This window comes from Sylvia atricapilla, chromosome 6 (genome assembly GCF_009819655.1).
Source record: "Sylvia atricapilla isolate bSylAtr1 chromosome 6, bSylAtr1.pri, whole genome shotgun sequence".
Classification (NCBI taxonomy): Eukaryota; Metazoa; Chordata; class Aves; order Passeriformes; family Sylviidae; genus Sylvia; species Sylvia atricapilla.
In genome coordinates, this window is record NC_089145.1 from 58,303,522 (window position 1) to 58,327,908 (window position 24,387).

General features: G+C 46.4%; 1 protein-coding gene across 1 annotated transcript; it reads left to right on the plus strand.

The window, feature by feature from the left end:
- Positions 1-15,395: 15,395 nt before the first annotated feature.
- On the plus strand, positions 15,396-20,928 carry FOXA1 (forkhead box A1). The gene is made up of 2 exons (XM_066322090.1): positions 15,396-15,883; positions 18,318-20,928. The coding sequence occupies exons 1-2, from the start codon at positions 15,812-15,814 to the stop codon at positions 19,578-19,580; spliced, it is 1,335 nt and encodes a 444-aa protein (XP_066178187.1). The 5' UTR covers positions 15,396-15,811; the 3' UTR covers positions 19,581-20,928.
- The last annotated feature ends 3,459 nt before the right edge of the window (positions 20,929-24,387 follow it).

Sequence of the window (24,387 nt, forward strand, 5' to 3'; positions counted from 1 at the left end):
AAAAGGTAATCAGCAAGAAAGGTCTCATTCATCCTCACTAGTGTCCATATGCCCAAAAAAACATTAAACAACAAAAAACTGAAACAGAAAGCCATCACTAGGTTCAAATTTTAATTTTTCTTTTAACCTGCTTGATTAAATATTAGAAATAAAGAACTAAATATCACATTATCCCAGGTCAGATTTTCAAAGCTCAGAGCCCAGCAGCTCACACTACAAACAACAAAAAATCAGTTCACTTCACAAATCAGGATTTGGCAGAGGCCAAAGTTTGAAAATCTTACCTAGAACATAAGACAAATTTATTTAAAAAGTAAGAAAACTACAAACTCTGCATGAATTACCAATCTCTACTAATTATTTCTGCTAAGTTAAACAACAGTTTTCCAGGACTAATGATTCTTTAACCCTCTTCACATCTCTCTGAAGAATTTTTGTAATCAATGGACAAATTCCAACCAAACAGTCCCAAATTATTACGTCCCTAAAATACAAGTCAAGCAATGAAGAGGCATCATCCCAATGTTGCCTCACTGAGAAAAGTCTTCTCTGATTTCAATGCCAATTGAAATACACCATAAAACAAACATAAAAATAGTGGAGAAGCTGCAAATGCCTCAACCACACAAAATACCTCTCAGAAGAAAATCAAATCAGAGGACATAAATCTACTGGAAATGCAGTTTGATACTACTGCTACTCATGAGTTTTCACATTTAAATTAACTTAGTTCAGTTTTTCTCTTCCATTTTTTGTATTCCATCAAAAAAGAGTCGATCTCACATTTAGGGAATGTAAGTTATGGTATGTTTTAGCTGTCTTGGAACTGAAACAAAACTATCAGCCTTGCCTAGAGAGGACAAAAAGCTCTCTGATACTAAGTCAACAGTTTAGTTAACAAATAGATTGGCAAACTTCTGGTGAAAACCTAGGAAAGTTTTCTCTAGCATCTACCAGATGCCTAGTATTAGTGATATCACCTGCTGTAATTAATTAAAGGAACTCTCTTACAGCAGCTTACATGATTTACATAACTAGGACAATAAAAATATTGTCTTACAAAGATTGCATAAGCTAAACAATAACTAAAAGAAGCAATACTTGCAACGATATTCCAAACGCATATAATGCACTTTTTCATCTGTCATACTGGAATATGTCAGCTTAAAAAGGGAAAGGAGAATAAAGAAAAATATGTTTTAGACTATAAGCAGTGTAATAAAAATAACACCCCGAAAGAGGTAATGTTTTAATGTATTTTGATATTGGCTCGTTTTTGTTTTTAAGGGACATAAAAAACTAGCAGAAGAAAGACTGAAGAATATTCTATGATATATTAATGTCTTTATCCATTTGTTTTGTCTGGCTTCTGTGTTGTAACACATTGTAGGAGCTGGAAAAAAAAATATACAACTCTTATAAAAGTAATATTTACCCGAGAGAAAAATATTGCTCTTGTTCTGGTTCATCTAGTTCCATTTTATGTTGCATTTCTGGCCAAGAACACTCTCCAGGAGTTCTTTGATCCTCTGGTCTGAGGGAGATGGAGAAGTAGACTGCAGGGAAGCAATTATTTCATCAATAGACCTTGCAACCACTTTCACAGGCAGCACTGGGGTGGAAGTAGACTCTTCAGATTTGCTCTGCTGGAAGTTCTTCTCGTATATTTTTGAAATGTCTGGTCTAGCTACATCCCTTGCCTCTTCCAACTCTTCTTGAGCAGACCTCACACTTGGCTGCTTACCTCCTTTTCCCAGAATCCTTCTCAATTCAACATCTAAATCTTGTTGCTTTGCTTTTGAAATCACCCTGTCTCTTCTCACAGTTTACCCTAGTTATTTTTGCTTTTCTTGAAATGCTTTGCTTGTATCAGGATCTGTAGAGCTAAATTCAATGCTATCTTTAATGACTGTTTCTTGAGTTTTCTCTCTTTTTAAATTCTGAAGATCCATCTGTAGCATACACACTCAGTCCTTAATTTTACTCACAGCTTTTGTCTTTTCTAATGAGGTAAGGGCGCTATTAACATGAAAATTAAACCTGGAGTAACTTGACTTCTGAGGTGGTGCTGGGTGTTGGAATGTTACAATTTTTTTTCAATGGTACCTGCAAATGGCACTCTATAGCAGAGTTACAACTGTACTTTCTTGAACAAAGTTGCATGCATTTTTTCTGTTGACTTTTCCAGAGCAACATTCCTAATTTTTTTGTCAGTACAGTCTTCTTCTAAAGATTTATTTCTTCTTCTCATCACCCTGAGTGAGGAGTTTGTTTTTTCATGCCTCTGCTTCAGAAAACACCCTTACTTTCTGTGAACTTCGGAACACCCAATGAATTAATTAAGAATATTTTTATTTATATTCATGACAGGCTCAAGTGGACTCTTCAACCTCTGGAGAGGATAACGTTCTTAACAGATGCAATTGATCTGGTGCTAAATCTGGTGATAAGGGCTAAATGCTCATGTTTCTGAGAGCAGTAACTATTGCTTGTTTGATCTTCAGACTCTCCCACTGAGACTCCACACATTTAGTCTCATGTTCCTTAATAATTTTCAGTGCTTCCACATAATTCAGTCCTGAGTACTGATGTTTTCTAGCAACTTTCTCTTACTGTATGCAGTCTATAAACTCAAGCAGAAATGAGGATTCCTATTTTACACACAGAGATGCCAGCTTGCAAGTTCTCCTCCATTTCACAGAGTCCCATTGGTGTTAACAAGACTGCTCCAGACAAGTGCTGTGAAGCACCAGCAATGGCTCATCAGCGTTTTACATCAGGAAACAACTGAATAATTTCTAATTTTGAGAGTATATGTTGGAAGGAGACCTCAAACAGGATGGGCAAGGGGTTTTGTATCTTTTTAGCCTCATTTCTCTCCTGTGTGTGGCAACTCTTGCTCTGCTGTCAGCCATGGGCTCTTCTAAAACTTTGACCTGAGAACCAAACACATGAAGGGCACTTCTGGGAACATCTGCACCAGGCATTTGCTTCTTGGTGCAATTGTAGACACATTTTTCTTACAAAACTAATTTTCAAAGCCTTTGTCAAAGTCTCAGTTTGGAGATGAAAGCCCCAGACAGCTGTGTGTGGTTCACTCATCAGCATCAATAAAGTTTCTGTTATTGGGATTTTATTTTGGGTAATAGCAGTTGCTGGGAACAGGAGAGACTACATCTCAGAGTCCATAAACCAAACAGATTTGCAGTATTAAATGAACAAAAAGTCTGAAATTAGTTCTCTGAGAGGAATTCTAGGCCCATATCTTGCAGTTTTACTAGCCAGTCCTTCAGAGAACAGAGACGTCAAACATATTTGATAGCTGTCTGGTGAAAGTTAAATTTTAACAGTAGTTCTTTTCACATGTGAAGTCTGAACTATAAGTGGATTAAAAAAAAAAAGAGTGTTTCAGTGTCCAGCAAATACAGGGAAGATAACACATGCCAAAAATCATCAAACTTTAGGAAAGAAATAAAAAAATTAATTACAAATTTAAGAAAATGTGGAAAGTCAAACTGAATGTATCAGGATATAACCATAACCACGGCACAAACCTACTCATATCACATTGACCAACTTCCCAAGAAGGCTGATGGTCTAGAACACATGCAAAACAAAGCAGATTATAGCAGTAAGGGGGAAAAAGTAGTTTCCTGCACCTAATAAGAATGCAAAGTGCTGGAATTACCATGATTCTCTGAATTGCAACAGTTCACAGAATTATGCCTGTAATCCACTTAAATCTCTTACTGTGATTAAAAAGAAAGCTTTTATTTTTAAATTTTCTTTTCTTTTTTTTCCTTTTTTCCACTTCAGAGTCTCCAATACCCGTGTGATAACAAGGAACCATAGGGACTAACTGCAGATATTGGATTCAAATATGGCATTAAACTGATTGGAAAGTTCCACTGGTCTAACAGGCAAATGTCTCCTATTATCTTCTTTCTTTGTAGATTTCAGCTACATTTCTGTAGGTTTTTTCTCCTGCCTAATTGTATTCCTGGAGTTCAAGGGACAGCCAGTGTCTTTCTTGCAAAGAATGCAACTTATACTAGACTAGATGGCCAACTTTTACCTTGATGATACAACTGAAAACTTGTTGAAGATGAAAAAGCCATTAGCCAGTCATTATATGCTAATTAATAGCATGATAACTGATTAAAGCCCAGTAATATTCCCTAGAAAGCCTCTCTATTTTGTGCCTAATTTGCTTCTTTCCCTCTCCAACAAGAATCCCAGAGTAGCTGGAGAAGCAGTAGGTAGAATATCAAATAGCTGTTCTGGGTTGAAGGATTCCTGTTAGCAGTCCAGGCCATTAAAGTAGTTCAGAACAGGAATGAAGTGTTCGATTGCCACCTTGAAGATGAATCCTATTAGCAGTTTAATGCAGATGTAAGCCTAGAGAACAGATTCATTTCAAACTAGTTAAACAGTCAGTAAAGCTTCAATGATTTCGTTTACCTAGAACAGTTCCTCTCTGCAGGAGTCACAGTGGGATGTGGAAGAAAAAGCCCTGCATGTGAAGAGGCATTTGCATCAGGAAGTTCCAGTAAGAACCTGCTGAATGACAAGAAGGATTTGCATTAAAAAAAAAAAAAAAAAAAAAAAAAAAAAAAAAAAAAAAAAAAAAAAAAAGAAAAGGAAGTCTTAGGGGGGGAAGGAAAAAAAACCTTAGACACAAGTTTCCTCTTTAGGTTAATAGTGGTGATAAAATGGCAAATGAATATGCTGTGTTATCTTATTATCTTACTGTATCTGCTGCCTGTCAGTTCTGCTGGCAGAAGGGCAGGGCCTGGTTCCTGGGGAATGCAGTTGGCTTGTGTGAAAGGTTCAAGCCTTGGTTCACAAACATCTCCTGTGTTAATAGTCTCTAGGTCTTGTAAGCAAAGCAAGTCATCACCCAAGAGGATCTGATGTCAAGTTAAGTCCCAGATGCTGTATTTTTTTCCCCACTAAACCACACATGATGCTTAGCAGCCATTCTTGGAGAAATTGTCACCAATATATCCTCTAGATCCTTTAGCTTGAGCTCCAGAGATGACAACTGCAGAGATTCTCATCTCTGATGCACAGGAAAACAGGGAAAGCTTTTTCCCCCCCTTTCCCCAAGTATTATTATTATTATCAGCCCTTAATGATCACAGTGATACTTGAAGCCTGAGGGTGGGAGTTTTTATTAACATTAAGTATTTAGTTAAACAGGTTAAGCCCTGTCTCTGAAGATTGCAAAGTCCAAAATTTAATCAGTAGATTAATCTTTATAGTTAGCAAATGGATCTAGATTTGGAAAACCTTCTGCAAGTTCAGTCTCTGGGTACACATTATTCTTTTTCATAATTAGACCTCACCAGATCACTAAGCTTTCTAACGTCACATAAATTGTGTTATCTAAGTTATTAGTCTACTAATGTTATAAGGGAGGAGGGTTTTTTTTTTTCTTCTTAGGAAGAAAATCAATCATTTTAAAAATGTTCAGTTGGTTGAAGAAATTAAAAAATGCAATTCCTCATTTCTGAAACTGTCTGAAGTCCCACTCCCAGTGCACATCACTTCCATGATCCAAGTACATGATGGAGTGAGATGCACACAGTGCCCCACTGGGAGACAACTGGAGTTAATCGTGCTTCCAACAGCCACCTTCATGCAGGCAACCAGAAATCAGGGCAGCGTGGAGCATATGAAATACCTACAGCCTGCTGTGGGCTCTCAAGAAAACACCTCAGAGAGTCCTTGGAAAGAGGAGTGGTTATTGTTTAAAGCAAAAAGGAAAGTAAGAGCATAAGTACTTGGCTAGCTCTGTGGCTCACACCTAGTTTGACACTAAGTGCTAAGCCTCACCTTGGCATGCTTTTCCAGCTCCTTGTGAAAATCTTATCACATGTCGTAGTCCAGAGGCTCCCCAGCCCTGCTGGGGGCTGTTGCAGTCTCCCTTCTGCTGTGCTACAGCCAAAACACTGATCTAGTCTGCCTCAGAATGGCAGATACATGCTCAAATCTATTCCCTAATGCAAAAGTTCTAGAAATGATAAGAGCATATTTACAAACACATTTTCACCATGATGTCCAAGTAGCATTATTCTATTTTAGAAACCAGAACAAAGAGAGACTGAATGACTGTCTAAAGTCTCGTAGTAGAACAGTGGTAAATTCAAAACTGAATCTGTGCTTCTGACTGATAGTAAATAGAAAATCAGAGAAATGTATCCTCAGGGTACAGGCTACAGTTTGCTTTTCCAGGGCATCAACATCTTTAACATTTCTGCCAGGTATATATATAAAATGGCCATAAATAATCAGAGTAAGTGGATTAATTATAAGCTAAAATACTGAACTATGAATTATGAGCATTGGGAATGCAGCACAAAAAGTTCTCTGACAGTTACACTGTGGGGACAATAATCTGTAGCAGAAGAGTAGAGTAAATGGCAGAGGGGTTATCTCTTAAATCAGGCAGTGTCAATACTGAAAAGACTTTTTGTTAGTTGCATCCAGCTGAGCTGAAGGAAATACTTTTTTTTTTTTTTTCCAGTGATCAATCTATATTGAATCCCTTGTGCAGTAAGCAGCCATGGAAAGGTTTTGTGGAATTAGTATTATAAATCACACATTCAATCCCTTTGTGAGTGTTGAAAGCATTGTCATTCTTCTAATCACTATATCCTATATTTGATCCATAACAAATATGCACACCCAGCTCTACTAATCTCCATTATGATTGTAAGATATCTGTATTTGCCAGTGCCATGCCAGCAGAAATAGTTAACATTTTTCTTCCTCCTAGGATTCTGGGCTTTGTCTTCTTTTTTTCCTCCTCTCCCCATTTAAGAGCATTGGTATTTCTCAATAGAATAGAATAGAACTCAAAATAGATATAAATACAAACTTGAAAACAAGATGAAGCTCTTTTATTTTAAAATATATTTATAATGAGAAGATCAATACAATGAGAGAATCACTTGGTGATTTTGAGTGATAAGCATTCACGGATTTATTTTCAGTATGACATGGCTGCAATACTTCCAAGTATATGCTATTTTATTATATAACCCAAGAGAAATTAAATGAGTTACTTCTGGAATTCCATCACACATGGCTGTTATTATAACCACAAGGTCAGAGACATTCCTGGCTTTGAATAAGGCTGTAAGCAATAAACAGAGAAATTACAGCTAAACACCTGACAAAGCCTTTTTCTGGGACTGGGCCTTTGCTTACTTTAGTTTTAAAATTTGATTATATTTGATCATATCAAAGATGTATAGCATCTCTACTCTCTGTTGTCTTTCAGTTAATACAGCAAGTTTCCAGTTGGCCATTCCAGTCCAGCTCTTTTGTTCTCTTAGGACAACAGCTTGATAGTGAATACATAGGTGTAGTTATATATGTTATATATATACGTGTTTGTAGATCTCAGGTTTCACAGCTGAAGACTCACTTTGGTCAGTTGGTTGAAGAAATTAAAAAATGCAACTCCTCGTCTCTGAAACTGTCTGAGTCCATGTAGGAAGTCCCACTCCCAGTGCACATCACTTATTACCCAGCACACAGTCCCACTAACTCACAAGAAAAATCTTCACATCACAGCAACAAAAAAAAATACCCCTCAAAGAGCAACGGAGGGTTGTCTGCAGAGGCCGAAGCTCCAGCTACCTCTAAGGAAAATTTTAGAAAAGATTTAAAGGATTTCTGGGAATGGATGGGTTTTGGAGCAAATATTCCTAGATTCTGAAAAGAGGAAAATGATTTTTTTAGTGGGCAAAGCCAATTGATGAGCTATGAAATTGTTTGGATGGAAGAGAGGAGTTTTCTCTTTAGGAGGAACTGAAGGAAAGCTCAGATTCACTCTCAGTCCTCCCACCTTCACACATAAAAAGGAGTAAACCTGAAACTACATGCATGGCAGAAATACTTATCTGCCTTGTTGGCTAAAAAAGGATGGAGGAGGAATGAAACAAACCTGACTCTTACCTTGTCTCACCTGTAGCTGCACAGAGAACTGAATCCAGGTGATGGAAGCCATGTGGTCATCTAAATAATCTTCATTATGTCAGTCTCTTTAAACTACTCAGTGGTTTTCAAATTCACCCTTGAAGTACTTGAAGCAGCAGCAGAAGCTTAGACCAGCTGCTGGAATGATGAACCACTCTTCAAAATACTGAACAGCTCCTTCCCTTGAGAAGTCCTAACATTCTACTAAATCCAGACCTTCCTCTGCTTTCCCATAGGCACTGATTGACTATACTATTTTATGGATCTCATGATTTTAGGATGTTACCAGTTGATATTTACATTCTCATTACATTTCAGACATTTCTCACATTTTACAGACTGTGTCAGGGTCTCTGGTCATCCTTTTCCAGGGCAAGCACTATTTTTGCTGTACACTGGTTAGTTATGTCCTGCAATTGAGTAAATGGCCAGTGTTTCTGTGTATCTGTGAAAATGCTGCCACACACCCCACAACTGCTCACTGTCCATGTTAATACAGCTCCAGAAAATGAGCAAAGAATGCAGCTTCAATTAATTTATGCTCTAGGAACTGCAAGCTGGATAACACTGTGGAACTGCTGCCTGGGGAGGAGTTTAAATAAGCCTTTATTTTGAACATTTGATTCTTCAGAGCTGTCAGCCAAGGAAGCCACCTAGAATGGATCCTGGGATCTCCCAATGCTTTTCTGCAGAACTGCTGTAGAGACAGAGACAGTGAAATTAGTAGTTTTTGCAGGTAAAGTAGAAGATAGAAAGCAATTTGAATATATGTTGGTATGAACTGAAAGAAAGGTAGCATTCCTTCACTCTCCCTTGCTCAAAATTAAGGGTATCAAACCAAGTCTACTTTCTGCACAGGAAAGTCAGTTTGCAGAGTAACTGGAGTAGTGTATTAAGATGAATATTACAAAGAGCTGATCAGCCCTGAATCTGTTGTCCAATACATAGCTATTGGGGTTTTTTTCAGTAAAGCAGATATTCCCAAAGATAACTCACTGCAGGTTTTGGAGAAACAAGACTCTTGGAGAGTTGAAATACCTTTGATTTGAGCAGCAGATATTGTTGGGGCAGGGGAGGCAGATTTTGGTCCATTAAGTTACTGGGGCAACTTTAACAAAGAAATAATTTTAGAATTCATGCACAGGTGCATCTCCTATCAAGCGTTGTTTCTTATACCAGTTTTTTTTTTTTTTTAGATTAACTGCACTCACTGACTTAATTTGCTTTCTTTGCTTCATGCAAAAATACTTATGTATCCTGAAACACCAGTTTTGGAACTTGGGTGAGATTCTACAAAGTGGGTGCCATCTAAAGTACTTGTGTTTATCTCTGCATAATCATATTCCCATCTCTTCTGATACTGTTTCTTTCATGGCATAGTACTGTGGCTACCTCAAAACAAAACACCCTTAAAAAAAATAAACCAAACAAGATTTTCAAAAATGTATCAAGTAATTGAATAAGAACAGATGCATTGATTGAAATACACAACAGAAGCATTTACATTTATGTTTCAGTATATCATAACATAAATAAAACAAACTATAACTGAAATAAATACCTACATGGCTGCTTTTGAATTAAATGATAATTATCAAGTGCATTTGCTCTTGCAGAAAGTAAAACACACTTGGTCAAGCACATACTGAAATGTGGGCATCCTGCCAGCTGGAGTTCTGAAAACAACATACATACATCTAACCATATTAGCAAAAATAAATTGGTTGTTTATAACAGGTAATGGTTTTCTTAGTTAAGAACTCTTTTGTTAAACTACAGGAAAAAATCCCAAAACAACAAAAACCAGAAGCTTCCTTATTCTCATCACTGTAACCATTGGATATCAGCATTCATAATTTTTCATTTCATTGTTTGTTCCTCTTTCTCCTTTAATTGGTCAGATACATGAGTGTTTTTAAATGGTGGGACATTGTTTTTCATGCTGTTCAAGCCTTACGGCATCAGCTCTGCAGGACGCCTGGAAAATGATACGCGACGAATTGGGCTGAAAATAAAATAAAATAAAAAATAAAAATAAAATTAAATTAAATAAATAGATAAATAGATAAAAAAATAAAATAACAAAATAAAATTAAAATAAAAATAAAATAAAAATAAAAACCCAAAATAAAATAAAATAAAATAAAATAAAATAAAATAAAAATTAAATTAAAATAAAATGCAATAAAAATAAAATAAAATAAAATATAAAAAATAAAAATAAAACAAAAATAAAACAAAAATAAAATAAAATACAAATAAAATAAAATAAAATAAAATAAAATAAAATAAAATAAAATAAAAATAAAAATAAAAATAAAAATAAAAATAAAAATAAAATAAAAATTAAATAAATTAAATTAAAATAATCCTGCGGCGGAACATCACCGTTGTAAGGAGCTACACTACGTCTCCAGGGTCTGGCAGAGCGGCCGTGAAAGAAGCACGGCCCTGAGTGTGCCCGTGAGAGGCTCAGGCCCGGCGCTCCCGGGGCCCCGAGGGACTGTCCCCGGGCACTGCCCCGCCGCTCCCGGAGCCCGAGGGGCTGGAAACCCGCGGCCGATGGGGTGACACGGCCGGCCCTCCGTGCCGTGGGTGATGCCGGGCAGAGGGCACGTCCAGCCCGCCCAGCAGAACCAGCCCGCGGCTCCTGGGGGTGCCGCAGGAAAAGGGGGTGCCCCTACCTTGTGGCGGTCGGAGGAACAAGGAGGCCGCTCGATGGTCACTGTCGAAGACTGGAAGTACTCTCGGAGTACTCTCGCTCAGCAAAAGCTCATAAGCAAATTGTTGACCCCGTGCAGTGCCCGGGCCCGGTGCCGAGGGAGAGGAGGGTGAAAAGGCATTTTCTGGTCCGTGAGCTGCGGGATCACGGGAGCGAGCGCCCCGACGGGAGCTCCTCTGGGAGTGTCTGAGGGAGCCCGGCTCTAAAGGGGCTCTTCTAAAGGGGAACTCAGCGGCAGGAGCACAGAACCGGGCCGGCTGTGCCCGTGTGAGGGCGGAGAGAGGACGGAGGAGGGAAAAGAGCCCCCGATCAGAGCCTTCGCTGCGGGCTCCCCCAGACGGAGAGGAGCTGCCGGCGGTCACCGAGCCCTGCTCCCCGAGCAGCCGGCATCTCTCCCCGTCCAAAGCACCCGGCTCCGGGCACACGCACGTTCCCACACGGTTACTGCTCGCCCGCTGGAGTGGGGAAGGATGTCAGGTTGGAAACAGACGGGAAGAGAGATTTCCCATCGTGGGGAGAAGGTGAGGGAGGCTGGTGGGGTCCCACTGTGTTTCTGGCGATCCGCTGCACAGGCTTAGGGCAGCCTGGAAAGCCGGGTGTGAGGGACCCTCTGCAGGACACAGATCCGGGGAAACGAAAAGAAGGCTGTACAATACAGACGGGGAATGCATACTGACACGGAGATAACCTCACAGCTCCTCCCCGAGCTAAGCGCCTGGCCAAGAGAATCTCGTCCAAAAGACCATGCTGTTTTGCTTAAAATCGAGTAAGACTCTGCAAGGCAAACCCAGGGGCCCGCACATGCTGCTGTGCCAGGAGGAAACTTACACTGGAACGAACTGAAACAGCGCTCCACTTTAAAATTAAAGCTCCCGCCGCCTGCAGCAGCCGCCCGGGGCACGAGTGGGAGAGAACCTGCGGGCGGTGCTCCCGGGCGGCGCTGGGCGCCGAGGAGCTCCGGTCCCTTGGGCAGAGCTCCGGTCCCCTGGGCAGAGCTCCGGTCCCCGTGGGCAGAGCTCCGGCCCCCGTGAGCAGAGCTCCGGTCCCGGTGAGCAGAGCTCCGGTCCCCTGGGCAGAGCTCCGGTCCCGGTGGGCAGAGCTCCGGTCCCCGTGGGCAGAGCTCCGGTCCCCATGGGCAGAGCTCCGGCCCCCGTGAGCAGAGCTCCGGTCCCGGTGAGCAGAGCTCCGGTCCCCTGGGCAGAGCTCCGGCCCCCGTGGGCAGAGCTCCGGTCCCGGTGAGCAGAGCTCCGGTCCCCGTGGGCAGAGCTCCGGTCCCGGTGGGCAGAGCTCCGGTCCCCTGGGCAGAGCTCCGGTCCCGGTGGGCAGAGCTCCGATCCCCGTGGGCAGCGCCCTGCCCGGACCAGCTCCATCCCAGAGGCGCTAATGCTGGAAGCCCCTTCCCAGGGGTGAGACCACTGGGCCCGACCAGGCAGCGAAGAGATTCCCAAAACCGCTCGCTGAGTGGCCTTTGCGGGGCTGAACTCTTCCTGACAAGTAACATGGTCTCCCCTGGAAGTCTTGCCCCGGCTCCCCGCACGAGTATTTCCGTATTTTTTAGGTTAGGTTTTATGTTTTCGCCCTTTGCAGAGAGCACTGATGGAGCCAAGAGCTGAGACCCTGATCCCATCTCGCCGGGTAAAGCAGAGCTCACCTCAACCTGCGCTTTCTCCAGGTTGCTCTAACAACTCGCCCTGAAAAAAAAAAAATACAAATAAAAAATTTTTTAAAGATAATAAAAAAGAAGAAACAAATAAACAACAACAAAAGTGTACATAAACTGATGTTGCTAGAACCAGAGCTGGGGAAAGGCGCTGTGCAATTGGGGCCAGTGCTACTGACCTGACTCCTGAAAAACTCATCAGCGAGAGGCGACGGGAGAGCTCCTGGCTACTCCACAGCGTCCCGCATCCTAGGAGAGCGCTCCTCGGGTGAGCCTGCTGCAAAGGACACTGATAAATCCCGCTGGACTCGCAGAGCATCCTACACAGGGCTTCACTACATAAAAGCTCAAGTGCAGGGCAAGGACAACTACTGAAATACCCGCTTTTTCCTGTGGCCGTGGGCAGGGGCGTCCTGACCCTCTTCTGGACTTAAAGAGAGGATTTTCTCCGCCAGAGCTACACCACAGCAACAGGGCTAAGAGAATTTCCAGCAGCAGCTGGCTCTGACTCGGGCTTGCTTATTATACATCAAGTCGAGAGGCTCTAAGCAGATTAAGAGGATCCTGCCTGTGCTCTCACCTCTGGGAGCAACCTCAGGAGGGAGTTGAGCCCGCGGCCGGACAACAGGAGGCGCTGAGGCTTTGCACAACCCCCGGCTCCTCTCTCCTCCCGGGCAGCGGGCATCCCAGCCGGGGCGGCCCGGGGGTGGCCGGCCCCGAGAGCGGCTTTGCCGGCTCCACGTTTGCTCCGCCCGGTGAAACGCCTCCGTGGTTTGTAGCAGCATCCGATGAAGAGTGGCCTCACGCCTTTGTGCCTGCCCCTTTTTTTTTTTTTTTTTTTCCAGGTACGGGGTGACCCAGCGTGGGCTGCCCGGCGTCCCGTCGGGTGTTGCTCCCGCGGGGCTGGGCTCTGGAAAGAGAGGCAGCACCGCCCCGAGGTCACCCGGCGGGAGGGTGGCGACAGCGGGGTCGCTGGGGCAGCTGCGCTCCTGCCAGCATCCCCGCATGCGGCTGTGCTGCTAGACCCACACACCTCAAACTCCGAAATGAGCAAGCTACCACCCAAGGGTCTCTGTTTTTAGACATATACACCGCTTCCATTAGGAAAAAAAAAAAAAAAAAGGAGTGTGCATACATGAAGACCTCAATTTTAATATTTCTTAGATATGCCACTGGGGTTTGTCCCAATTTCCATGGGTGTAGTTTGACCGTTTGAGAAAGCAGGGGTTTAGTCCAGTGCTTTTTACATATTTTGTTTCCTTCAAGGCATATTTTCGTGTGTTTTTCTCTCCTCCGCTGATTCCAGAGTTTTGTTTGTTTCGAGGATTTGACTTTATTCTCTTTCCAGATTATATATATATATATATATATATATATATATATATATGTATGTATGTATATATATATATGGAAAGAACAAAGAAGGAGTAAACAGAAAATGCATTAAGAGAACAAGTTAAAACATATTTGTCGAGGCAGAGATATGCTATATCTCGTCATTTGCATCCTGTGTCTTTATAAGAAACTTCAAAATCCTGTTTGTGAGGGTAACATTTCCACAGATCACTCGAGAAAAAAATCACTGTGGAAACAACTGTGGCCATGCTGAATGATAAACACATCAAGCTGAAATTCAGACCCAGGTGTGTATTATAGTTTATGTGGTATGACGTGCAAGCCCTTTTCAAAATTCCAAGAGGCTTCATTTCCCCTTCAAATTCCCACTGTTGGAAAAGTTGTTTGGGTTTGGGGAGGGGAAGGGTTGTTCGTTGCTGGTTGGTGATGTAGATTTTTTTTCCTTTTTTCTTTTTTCTTTTTTTTTTTTTTTTTTTTTTTTTTTGGGGGGGGGTTGTGTTTTTTGGGGTTTTTTTTTGCTTTTTGTTTTCTATATGAGATGATAAAAGTTCTAGTAGCTAGGAGGGAACGCACTCACAAGGGACAGGAGAGAGAAACCCAAGAAAAGTCCGTGGTGTTGACATAGGCTCGAAGAGCCGGACAGGGCAGAAAATGTTTGATCCCTCTGCAAAGACTGAGAGATTCCGTCCATAATAATAAAAAGCTTTGTCCAATGTCAGTTTGTTTTATCGGTGTTTTTTACCTTTTACCAGCCTGTGCAGAATCCTCCTCCCCTGTTCATTGGGAGAAATCAGGTCAATAAGCAAGAAGTTGGAAATGAGATACCCGCTACATATTAGTGCTGCTCCTGGGCGTCTGGCATCAGAGAAAGCTTCCAAATGAGCCTTCTGGGCTGAAGGCTTTTCACAGTAAAGATATAAAATGGTTCTAGTGACTCACCTGATGTTTGCCAAGTGGAGGTTAATATCAGCGGATCCGCATTCAGGCCTCTATCCGTATTTATTGGGAGCCTGTACTATTATGTCTCAGTACAGTGACTCACATTGTTTCTGAACATAAGGCACCCGAAAAAAACCCATTATCATTATCACCATCTACATAGGACAGCGCCCCGTTTGAAGGGCCAGTTTAGCCCGGGGGAAGAGGGGGTTGGGGCCGGCGGAGGGTTGGGGGGCTTTGGGGAGTGCAGAGCCCATCCTCCTGCTCTCATCCTCCTGTTCTCATCCTCCTGCTCTCATCCTCCTGCTCTCAGCCTCCTGCTCTCAGCCCGGGGTGTGTAAATCCCGTCCCCTGCCCCCAGGGCGATGGGAAGGTGGGGGCAGCGGCAGGGCCTGCAGGTAACCAGCTGTGAAGCGAGGAGCGGGAGAGGGGTTAACCTGTGCACTTCAGGACCCGGGACTTTGAAGCACGTCCCGGCTATCAAGTTAAAGGAGCATCTACCGGCCTTTAGTAAATATTGCCTGTAATCTCAGGGGTTTAAGGCTGGATGGCCTTTTGCGTTCTCTTCAAATAGAGGGGGTTGCCCTTCCTTCATCTACCTCGTTTCATTTCCCCCTATCCCTCCTAGCATTTGTCCTGTCCACCTGAAAGGGTGGTCGTGCCCGTCCCATCCCGTCCCGCCCCCCCCCCGCCCCCCTCTGTCCCCCTCTCCCACCTCTGTCTCTCCTTTCCCCACAAGCTTAAACCAATTACGCAGCTTTGCAAATAAAGTGCCGCCCCGGGGGGAGTTGCAGGCGAGGGGGACTGCCTTGTTTGCAGGTGCATCTCCGGCTTTGTAGGTGCGAACGCCTTTGTGCCGCGGACAAATGGGGAGAGGAGGAGGAGGAGGTGGGTACTTCTGCGACGTAAGATCCACATCAGCTCAACTCCACTCACATCCCAGCCGCACTTCCTCACTTTCTCAACTGTCTCGCCCCACACCGCTCCCTGCCTCCTTTTTGGCTGGTTATAGAGCAGAATTCAGCACCCCCCGCCCCTCCTGAGAGCTGGCTTCCTGCTAGGTCGGGCTTTCGGGCTCTTTTCCTACTGCCCGTCGCTCGCTTGCAAGAAGGCTGGATGGTTACACCGGGCAGGTTGGCTCCATAATGTTAGGGACTGTGAAAATGGAAGGGCATGAAACCAGCGACTGGAACAGCTACTACGCCGACACTCAGGAGGTGAGTAAATCCCAGGGTCTGGCTTTGCTGCTGCCCCTGTGCAGGGGAGGGGAGGACCTGGGGGTGGCCAGGGGTCTGGAGGGGGCAGCAATCGGAGGGATCGGTTTGCAGCGCGGATCTTGCCAACGCAAACGTACCTCCCCCTCCCTCCGGCGCCGAAACTGGCTAGGCTTCCCCAAGGAAAACACAGCTTCCAGGAGCCCTGGAGGCGTTTGGGGAAGACACGGGGCGGCCGCGAGCCCGCCAGGAGGGCCGGGGGGCCGGGGGCAGCCCTTGATCTCATCTAAGAGGCGTCATCTTCTCTCGCGGAGCTCACAAAAGCACCCCGTAAACTTGGCCCGGGGCAGAGCGCTCTCCGCGCCGCCGGCACCCGGCTCCTTCCCGGCAGATGGCCGGGGCCGAGGGAGACGGAATCCAGCGCGTCCCTCTCGGGGGCAGCGCCTTCCCCGAGCTTCCCGGCGGGACCTCCGGCCTCTGCACTCGGCAGCACCAGGCCCTCACCTGTTAAAGCCGGGGGAAGGAAAGGGAAAACCAGCCGTTTGTCCGTACTTTGCGGACGGGCTGCCCGCGGCGTGCGCTGCTGCCGGGGGCCGGCTGGCGGCGCTGCCGAGAACCGGGCCCGGAGGGGGCCCGCACCCGGACCCGCCGCCCCCCACCCGGACCCGGTCCGGACCGCCAAATCCCCGAGGCTTTTCCGCCCCCCGCGCCGGTTTGACAGCGCCGTGCGTAAGGAAGAGGAGAAGCGGCCCGAGCTCCCGCAGCTGCGGAGGAGGAGAGGGCCACGGCAGAGCTGGGAGCCTTCCCCCGGCCCTGCGGGGCCTGGGGTCCGCGCTGTGCCGCTGAGGCTCCGCAGCGAGGGTCCTGGGAGAAGGCAGCGAGGCGCGGCACCGCCAGCAGCAGCGCGGATTCCCGGCCGGGAAGGAGCCGTTTTGAGGAAGTGCGGCAGCGAGGCAGGCACCTGGGTGTGCGCACCCGGGCATTGCATCAGCACACCCGGACACACGGCTCCACAGTCCCCACGCCTCGTCCCGCACCCGGAGCTGGCACACGCGCCCACAGGGCCACGCGGACACAGGCAGATACGTGTCACCCGGCTGGCATCTCCTTTAATAAAGGAAAGTCGGCTAAGGGCAAATAAGGGTCATCCCAATTATGTGCCCGTTCCCAAACTCATTTTTCCTCGCTATACGCATTGTCCACAAACATAAAGTTAAGCGAACTTGGCTTTTGCTATTTTTTTTAAGCTTCAATCTTTTCTCCTCTCTTGACATTTAATTTGAATAACTGCACGAATTCAACATGGGAAAGCCAGCCGCGTTCTACCATCCCAAATAATTAATGCGAGCCTCTAGATTAAAAGTGCATTTATAATTTCGTGAAATTTTCGGAGATCAGAAATGAGTTTCATATATTTAAGAATTGTTAAAACCTCCTTTTCTTAGCCATATTAGCCGGAGTTCGAGTAAACTGGGAACGTCTTTCTCTTTTCTGTTAAATCAGATGCCGTAGCGGAAAGCACAATTTCAGGCTCTCCAGGTCTGCCTTTTTTGAGAGTTGTGTTATGTGGTAGGGTGCTACAATTTTGTCCACGTCGTGCAACTGCAGAAAATCTCATAGAGGAAAAGTTCAGGCTTTCCATACTTTAGAAAAGTTTTGGTGTTTGATTGGTTGGTTGGTTTAATTTTTTTTAACTTTATTTGAAAGACTGTTTTGATAGAAAGTGGAGAGACAAGGGGGAAGCTTTCCGTAGATAAAACAGGCCAACAAGACCTGTTTGGTTTGGGTGAGGGCTTTTAAAATTATTTTGCAACAAGACATTATTGCACCCTGTTTGGTTTTTTAGAAAAGAAATTTAAATTATTGCGGGAAGGGAGACGTGCATGGGCTTTTTCTCGGAGAATACAAGCGGTCTTTCTCCCTGGAGCGAATATTGTACGCCCACCGATTTCAATACTCTGATGAGTTAAAGTATTTAACTAAAGAGACGGGACACAAAAACAACAAAATACGGGAATGCGCCGGAGAAAGCACGTCCTCTTGGGGCAGTCTGAGCCCGCAGCCCGGCCTGGCACAAGGGTGTGGAGCGGCTCGGGGAAGACGTTCTGTCCGTGCGCCCCGCGGATCCCGGCGCAGCCCGCGCAAGCTGCGACACGCTGGTGAACCCGGAGCGCGTCTGGAGAGAGCACCCCCGCTCCGGGTCTATTTATAAATGTATAAAAATATGAAATAGACCTTTTCAAGGAAACGGCTGCCTTTGCGTGCGGCTTTGGGGAAGATTTTTTTTTTTTTTTTTCCCTGGTGTCGGGGAGGCGGCCGGCGTCCCGCAGCAGGACGTTTGCACGGCTGGCTGGGCCAGGCGGGCGGATCCGGCCCCGACGGGGTCCTGCCACACCTCTCTCCTCTCTAACTCCGTCTCTTTGTCTCGCTGCCCTAGGCCTATTCCTCGGTGCCCGTCAGCAACATGAACTCGGGGCTGGGCTCCATGAACACCATGAACACCTACATGACCATGAACACCATGACGACGAGCGGCAACATGACCTCCAGCTCGTTCAACATGTCCTACGCCAACACGGGGCTGGGGGCTGGGCTGAGTCCCGGCGCCGTGGCCGGCATGCCGGCGGGCTCGGCGGGGCCGGTGAACGGCATGCCGGCCGGCGTGGCCGCCATGGGCACGGCGCTGAGCCCCGGCGGCATCAACGCCATGTCGGCGCAGCCGGCCCCCATGAACGGGCTGAGCCCCTACGGCGGCATGAACCCCTGCATGAGCCCCATGGCCTACACTCAGTCCAACCTCGGCAGGACGCGGGACGCTAAGTCCTTCAAGCGGACCTACCCCCACGCCAAGCCGCCCTACTCCTACATCTCCCTCATCACCATGGCCATCCAGCAGGCGCCCAGTAAGATGCTGACGCTGAGCGAGATCTACCAGTGGATCATGGACCTGTTCCCCTACTACCGACAGAACCAGCAGCGCTGGCAGAACAGCATCCGCCACTCGCTCTCCTTCAATGACTGTTTCGTCAAGGTGGCCCGCTCCCCCGACAAGCCCGGCAAGGGCTCCTACTGGACCCTGCACCCCGACTCCGGCAACATGTTCGAGAACGGCTGTTACCTCCGCCGGCAAAAGCGCTTCAAGTGCGAGAAGCCGGCCAACAGTAAAGCCGCTCAGGAGGGCAGGAAAGATCAGGCCGGGGCCTCTAGTTCAAGCTCCAACTCCCCCCTGCACAGAGGTCACAACAAACCCGCGCAGCTGGACACGGCCACCTCTCTCTCCAGCTCCAACCCGTCCACCAGCCCCCAGTCTATGGACCACAGTGGATCGAGCACGGAGCTAAAGACCTCGGTCTCGGCCGCCTCCTCCACCATCAGCTCCGTACCCACCTTGGCCTCCGTCCCACACCCCCCTCACTCATTAGCCCACGAACCCCAGCTCCACCTCAAGGGTGATCCCCACTACTCCTTCAACCACCCGTTTTCCATCAACAACCTCATGTCCTCCTCGGAGCAGCAGCACAAGCTGGACTTTAAAGCCTACGAGCAGGCGCTGCAATATTCCTCTTACGGGGCCAGCATCCCCGGCGGGCTGCCCCTGGGCAGCGCCTCCATGGCTGGCCGGAGCAGCATCGAGCCCTCGGCCCTAGAGCCCTCCTACTACCAAGGTGTGTATTCCAGACCCGTGCTAAACACCTCCTAGCCGTGCAACCCCGGCAGCCGGGGCCGAGACCCCCTCCTCCCTTTTTTCCTGGCTTCTCTCCCTGCTTTCCCCGAGACAGACCAAGGTGTTTCCGCACGCTGCGTGCAAAGGACTGTTACTTTTTTTAATTGTCTCGCAACGCGTTGTGTGTTGTTATGATCCACCACGACCTCCTGCAAAGCCGGCCTCGTCCCGCTTGTACATACTCCCTCCAGCCCCCGCCGCCCAGCCCCTCTCCCCGGAGACCTCCCCAGCCTATGCAGGGTGTTATTAAAAAGAAGACGAAAAAAAAAAAAAATTTTTGTTGAGCTTGTAAACTACTTGTTTGTGCTTTCCGCCCCTTCGTCTCCCTCCCTTATGTGTTCTATAATCTCATGTAAGTTTACAGGTATGTGGCAATACTTTAACAATACGGAGATGAAGAAGCGAGTAGACATTTAAGACTTTTTTTTTTTTTTTTTTAATTAAAAAGGCTTTGAAGGACAATACTGCTGTGAAGTAGCAAAACACTAAGAGAATCTCTAAGCAACAAGAGAACTATTTACTTTCTCGGATCATCCTTTTGATACTTGCAAAATAAACCTTCGGCTACTACAACCCGCATAAAACCCAGATGCTGCGGGCCGGATCCTGCACTCCCGAGGGGACCAACTGGAGCTTTGGAGTGCAGGATGCGACCCTTATCTTTTTCCAAGTGTTACCTGTTTTGGGATGTAATATAAAGTTACAAGAGGTCACAGCCAGTTGGATTTTTTTTTTTTCCTTCCCATCTGTTACTGAAGATTCTAGTTCATCAGGAACTCTCATCGACATGTGGATGACATGCTTATTTAATTTGTCTTCATTGTGTACCAGCTAGAACTGTGTATCTATAACCAGGTTATTCCCCCCCGCTTCCCTAAGAAACATTGACTACTACACTGATGCAAAGAAAAGAGGACAGCTCTGTCCCTCTCCCCTTTTCAAACTTGTCTAATAAATTTTTTTTTGGCCCTTTAATTATCGCCATCGTTAGCTTATTTCATCCAGTGTTATTGCACTTTCCACAGTTTTACACGGTATTAGCATAGCCAGACGGGTTTTATTATTATTCCTGTTCACTGTTTCAATGTTCTTAATTTATTGCATGGTTTATATTGTTTTCTTTCTTTACAGCTGGAAATTGCTTTAAATGACCGTAAAAAAATAATTACACGTGAATTTAAGAAATTTTGTTAATTTTATAAATGTGATTGTAACTGAAAAAAATATTTTGATTTAAAACGATAACTGAGAATTTAATGCGTGAAGTATGTTTTTGATCATTTGCAGTTAAGGACTTTAAATAAATCAAATGTTATCAATGAAATACTTCTGCTATTTTCTTACAAAATTTCTGGGGCGGGTTACGGAGCACGGAGCCACGTGCAGGAGAATCAAAACGCAGTGCTTAAGCGTGGATGTGAAGAGGAAAGATTTGTACGGCCAGTCTTGTGCGGAGGGAAGGCGGGGGACGCTCCCGCAGGGTGTGCGTGTGGGGCACTGCGATGGCACCGGCCTCTGAGGCCGAGTGCGTGGTAATGTACTTTATTTTTATTTTTATTTTTATTTTTTTTCCCTCTAATTTACTGTGCTGGAATATGTTGAGGGATGGCAGGAAAAAGCCACCCGAGGCGATGTAACCTCGATGTAACCTGGGTGTTTTGTGGCTGCCTCGGCGTTTCGCCGCCGCACGGGACGACGCCCACGGGGAGCATCCCTAAAGCGGCTCCTCGCCGCTCCGGGCGGCTGGAAACACCCAGATCCCGCTTTGTGGTTCTGGCTCGGAACCATCCGTCTGAACGACCCCAGCAGCCGCGCTGGAGAGCTCTGGTCCCCAGCAATAGACTTTGTCGGGGGAGGGGAGTTGAAGTGTGAACGGATTTCGCTGTGCCGAGCCCTGTTCGTGCCCGGCCGCCGGATAAAAGAACTGTGTAATTCTCGTAATTATCGCATAATTGCCCCCTGACGGGTTAGGGACAGCGGCGACAAACTAAATTAAGGTTCGATTTAGAAAAGAAAAGCCGAATCAGTGTCCCAGAAATCTTACCACATTCCTCCAGTACTACAAGCCGGCTAAAAACATAAGGAAAAAAAAAAAAAAAAAAGTCTAGGGAGAGCCCCTCTGCTTTGTAAGCGTGGCCGGATGGGAGATGCGCGCACGGCTCTGCCGGCGACACGGAGCTGTGTCCCGCGTGGTGCCGTGGGATGCTCTCGGGCGAGGGGACATTTACCGCGGGTCCCCCCCGGCTGCCGCATGCTGTCCTGCACCGGGGGAAGGGGATCCTGTCCCGGGAGCCGTGTTAGCCCATGGCCCGACTGCGCGGCACCTTCGCCTCTGAATGTCCCGAAATGGCAAACATCACCAGAGCTCCCGCAGCCGGGGGCAGCGCGGGGCTGCTCGGCACCGAGTCCGGCCAGGCGGATCCTATCGAAAGCCCCGCTGCTTCTGCCAAAAGGAGCTGCGTGAGAATCGAGACAGGATGAAGCCAATTTTCAGCAGGACTTCACTTGTCTCCCGCAGACTAGTCTGTAGAGAATATGCCATTGCAGAGTGGAGACATTGATTTAATGCCTTGGGCTTATACACGGAAAATATCAATCGACTGACAGCGATAAGGCAGCAAGTTTCACATATCAGCTGAGGAGCACAGACCGTGTGTAATGGAAATATTTGGGGCGTGGGTAATAAAAGGGTTTAAGCGGACCGACACGGCTCGAAACCTCTCAGAGATAAGGAGCGGAGCCTGTCACGGATGCAGCGTGTGCCCTTTCGCCACTCGCCATCGAGATTGTATTCCTCCCCTTCCTTCTCGTAGGCAAATGGTGTCTGCGGTGGGCAACGAGCCGCTGGCAAGACAGGGATGCAGCTCATGTTAAAAACGCGGGTCCCCGGCGCAAAGCAGGCAGCGTTCTGTGATCACTTTAAGACTTGGAAATCAACAGCAGGGCGAAGAGTCCGGTTTTACGTTCTGCTCCTAGCTGCCCTGCTGCTGCTGCTGCTTTAATCCCGTGCTCAGGGAACTCCAAGCCAGAGTGCAAAAATAAGCTAAAAACAGGCTACAGAAGAAGAGGGTGCATCCCCCCGCCCCGCAATGTGTAGAGAGGAGTTTGGGAGCATCTCTTTCCAGCCGGACCGGTTGCTCTGTGCTAGAAGGGAAGGAGCTGGCTGGTGCGGAGCTTTTGCCCCTGTCAGAGATGTTGTCTCAGCCCCGCGTCCGGGACAGAGGCAAAGCGGGAGCCCTCCAGGCTTCTCGTCCCAGCCTCCGACCCACACCTCGGTTTACAGGGCGAATTCCGTCTTTTCCTGCTCGGCAATTACCTCCGACCGGCCACGTGCGAGGGAGCGAAAACAGCTCATTTAGCGTCATTAAATACGAGCGGGGAGTAAATCGGGGCGGCGGGGGATCTCTGTAAAGATTGACACGGAGTTTGGGCGCTGAGGAGGCCCCCGGCCCGGGACGAGGGGGAGATGCTGGGGGCACGGGCGGGGCAGGTGCTCTCAGTGCCCGTGTAGGACACCCTGCAGCGGGGCGGAATGGTCCCTTGGCACAGCGGAGCCCTTCTCTGCCGAGGGGTGCCACAATCCTGCGCCTCCCGGCAAGAGGGCATCGTGTCCCTGCGTCCCCCACTCGTGGCACCTCCTCGGAGCACCTGCCAGCAGCACCTGCCCTCCGCACAAGGGGAGAGTCGGTGGAATAAAAGCAACTTCAGCCGCCCCAAGCCAAGCGGGGGAAATAAAACCACGAGGAACTGCTGGTTTGTTTCCTGAGTGCGAATGGACAACAGTGACATCTACATCGGCAAACAATCGGAGGATATACGTTATTTGGAAGAAAATATTTGAAGTGTTCGGAACTACTGAAAGACGAAAAAGAAAAAAAAAAAATTACCGGACAGTTTTTCATTTGAATCCTATTAGTGTCAATAAAACATAAGTGAATCGTGAAAGGACGGCGCGAAAAACCACTTCATCCATTGGCATAGCTTCAAAAATTGTTTTGAAATGTGTTGAGTAGGTATTGAAATTGGTCCGTCAGTATAAACACGAAATAAATTAATTCCCTTGCTCAAACGCCAGCTAGTCTTTAGAAGAGCAATTGTCTCAGTTTTTAAAAAGAAATATTATAGATAAAACACCTCATTGCGGTAACAATGCACTTTGTATGGTTTCTTTCCTCTTTTGATGAAACGGAATCTAGGCATATATGTGTGAGCATGTGTGATAAATCACTCTGAAAAGAACATTTTAAAATCAGAGACTTTATAAATAAATAGATTTCATGCGCATTTTCGTGATAAATTTAATTCGTGAAGGAGCAAATTATCCTCATATAAACATGGGGTATAAAGTTCTCTCGGGAGGAATATAGATGCATATATTGTATATATTAACATACATATAATTAATATGCATTTGTTTCCAGGGGAGGCAAGTGGAAATACACATAACACACAATGACCGGGCAAAAATCACACCACACTAGTGCACACAGTGTGACCGGAATAAAGAATGTACACGTAAGTCCCCGCAAAACTCCCACGCTGCAATATTGTTTAGGAAATATAGGAGAATGGTTAATAGCTAAAATCAAAAAGCAATTAGTTTGATTATTTACATGTCAAGGGTCGTGCAGCAAAATGGCTTTTTTTTTTCCCTCTTCTTAATGCGAAGCCAGCCTTCTGAGCTCCTAGCAAAGGCAGACTAATAATATTTTTAAAATACTTTGTACGTTTTCTGCAATATGTGGTTTCGAAAGGTCTGTTGCAGCGGGAGAAAATAATTGGG

Bases quoted from the DNA above. Each gene is read 5' to 3' on its own strand.
- FOXA1 (XM_066322090.1), top strand. From the start codon at position 15,812: ATGTTAGGGACTGTGAAAATGGAAGGGCATGAAACCAGCGACTGGAAC. The intron at 15,884-18,317 runs GTGAGTAAATCC...TCGCTGCCCTAG, and splicing joins ACTACGCCGACACTCAGGAG to GCCTATTCCTCGGTGCCCGT.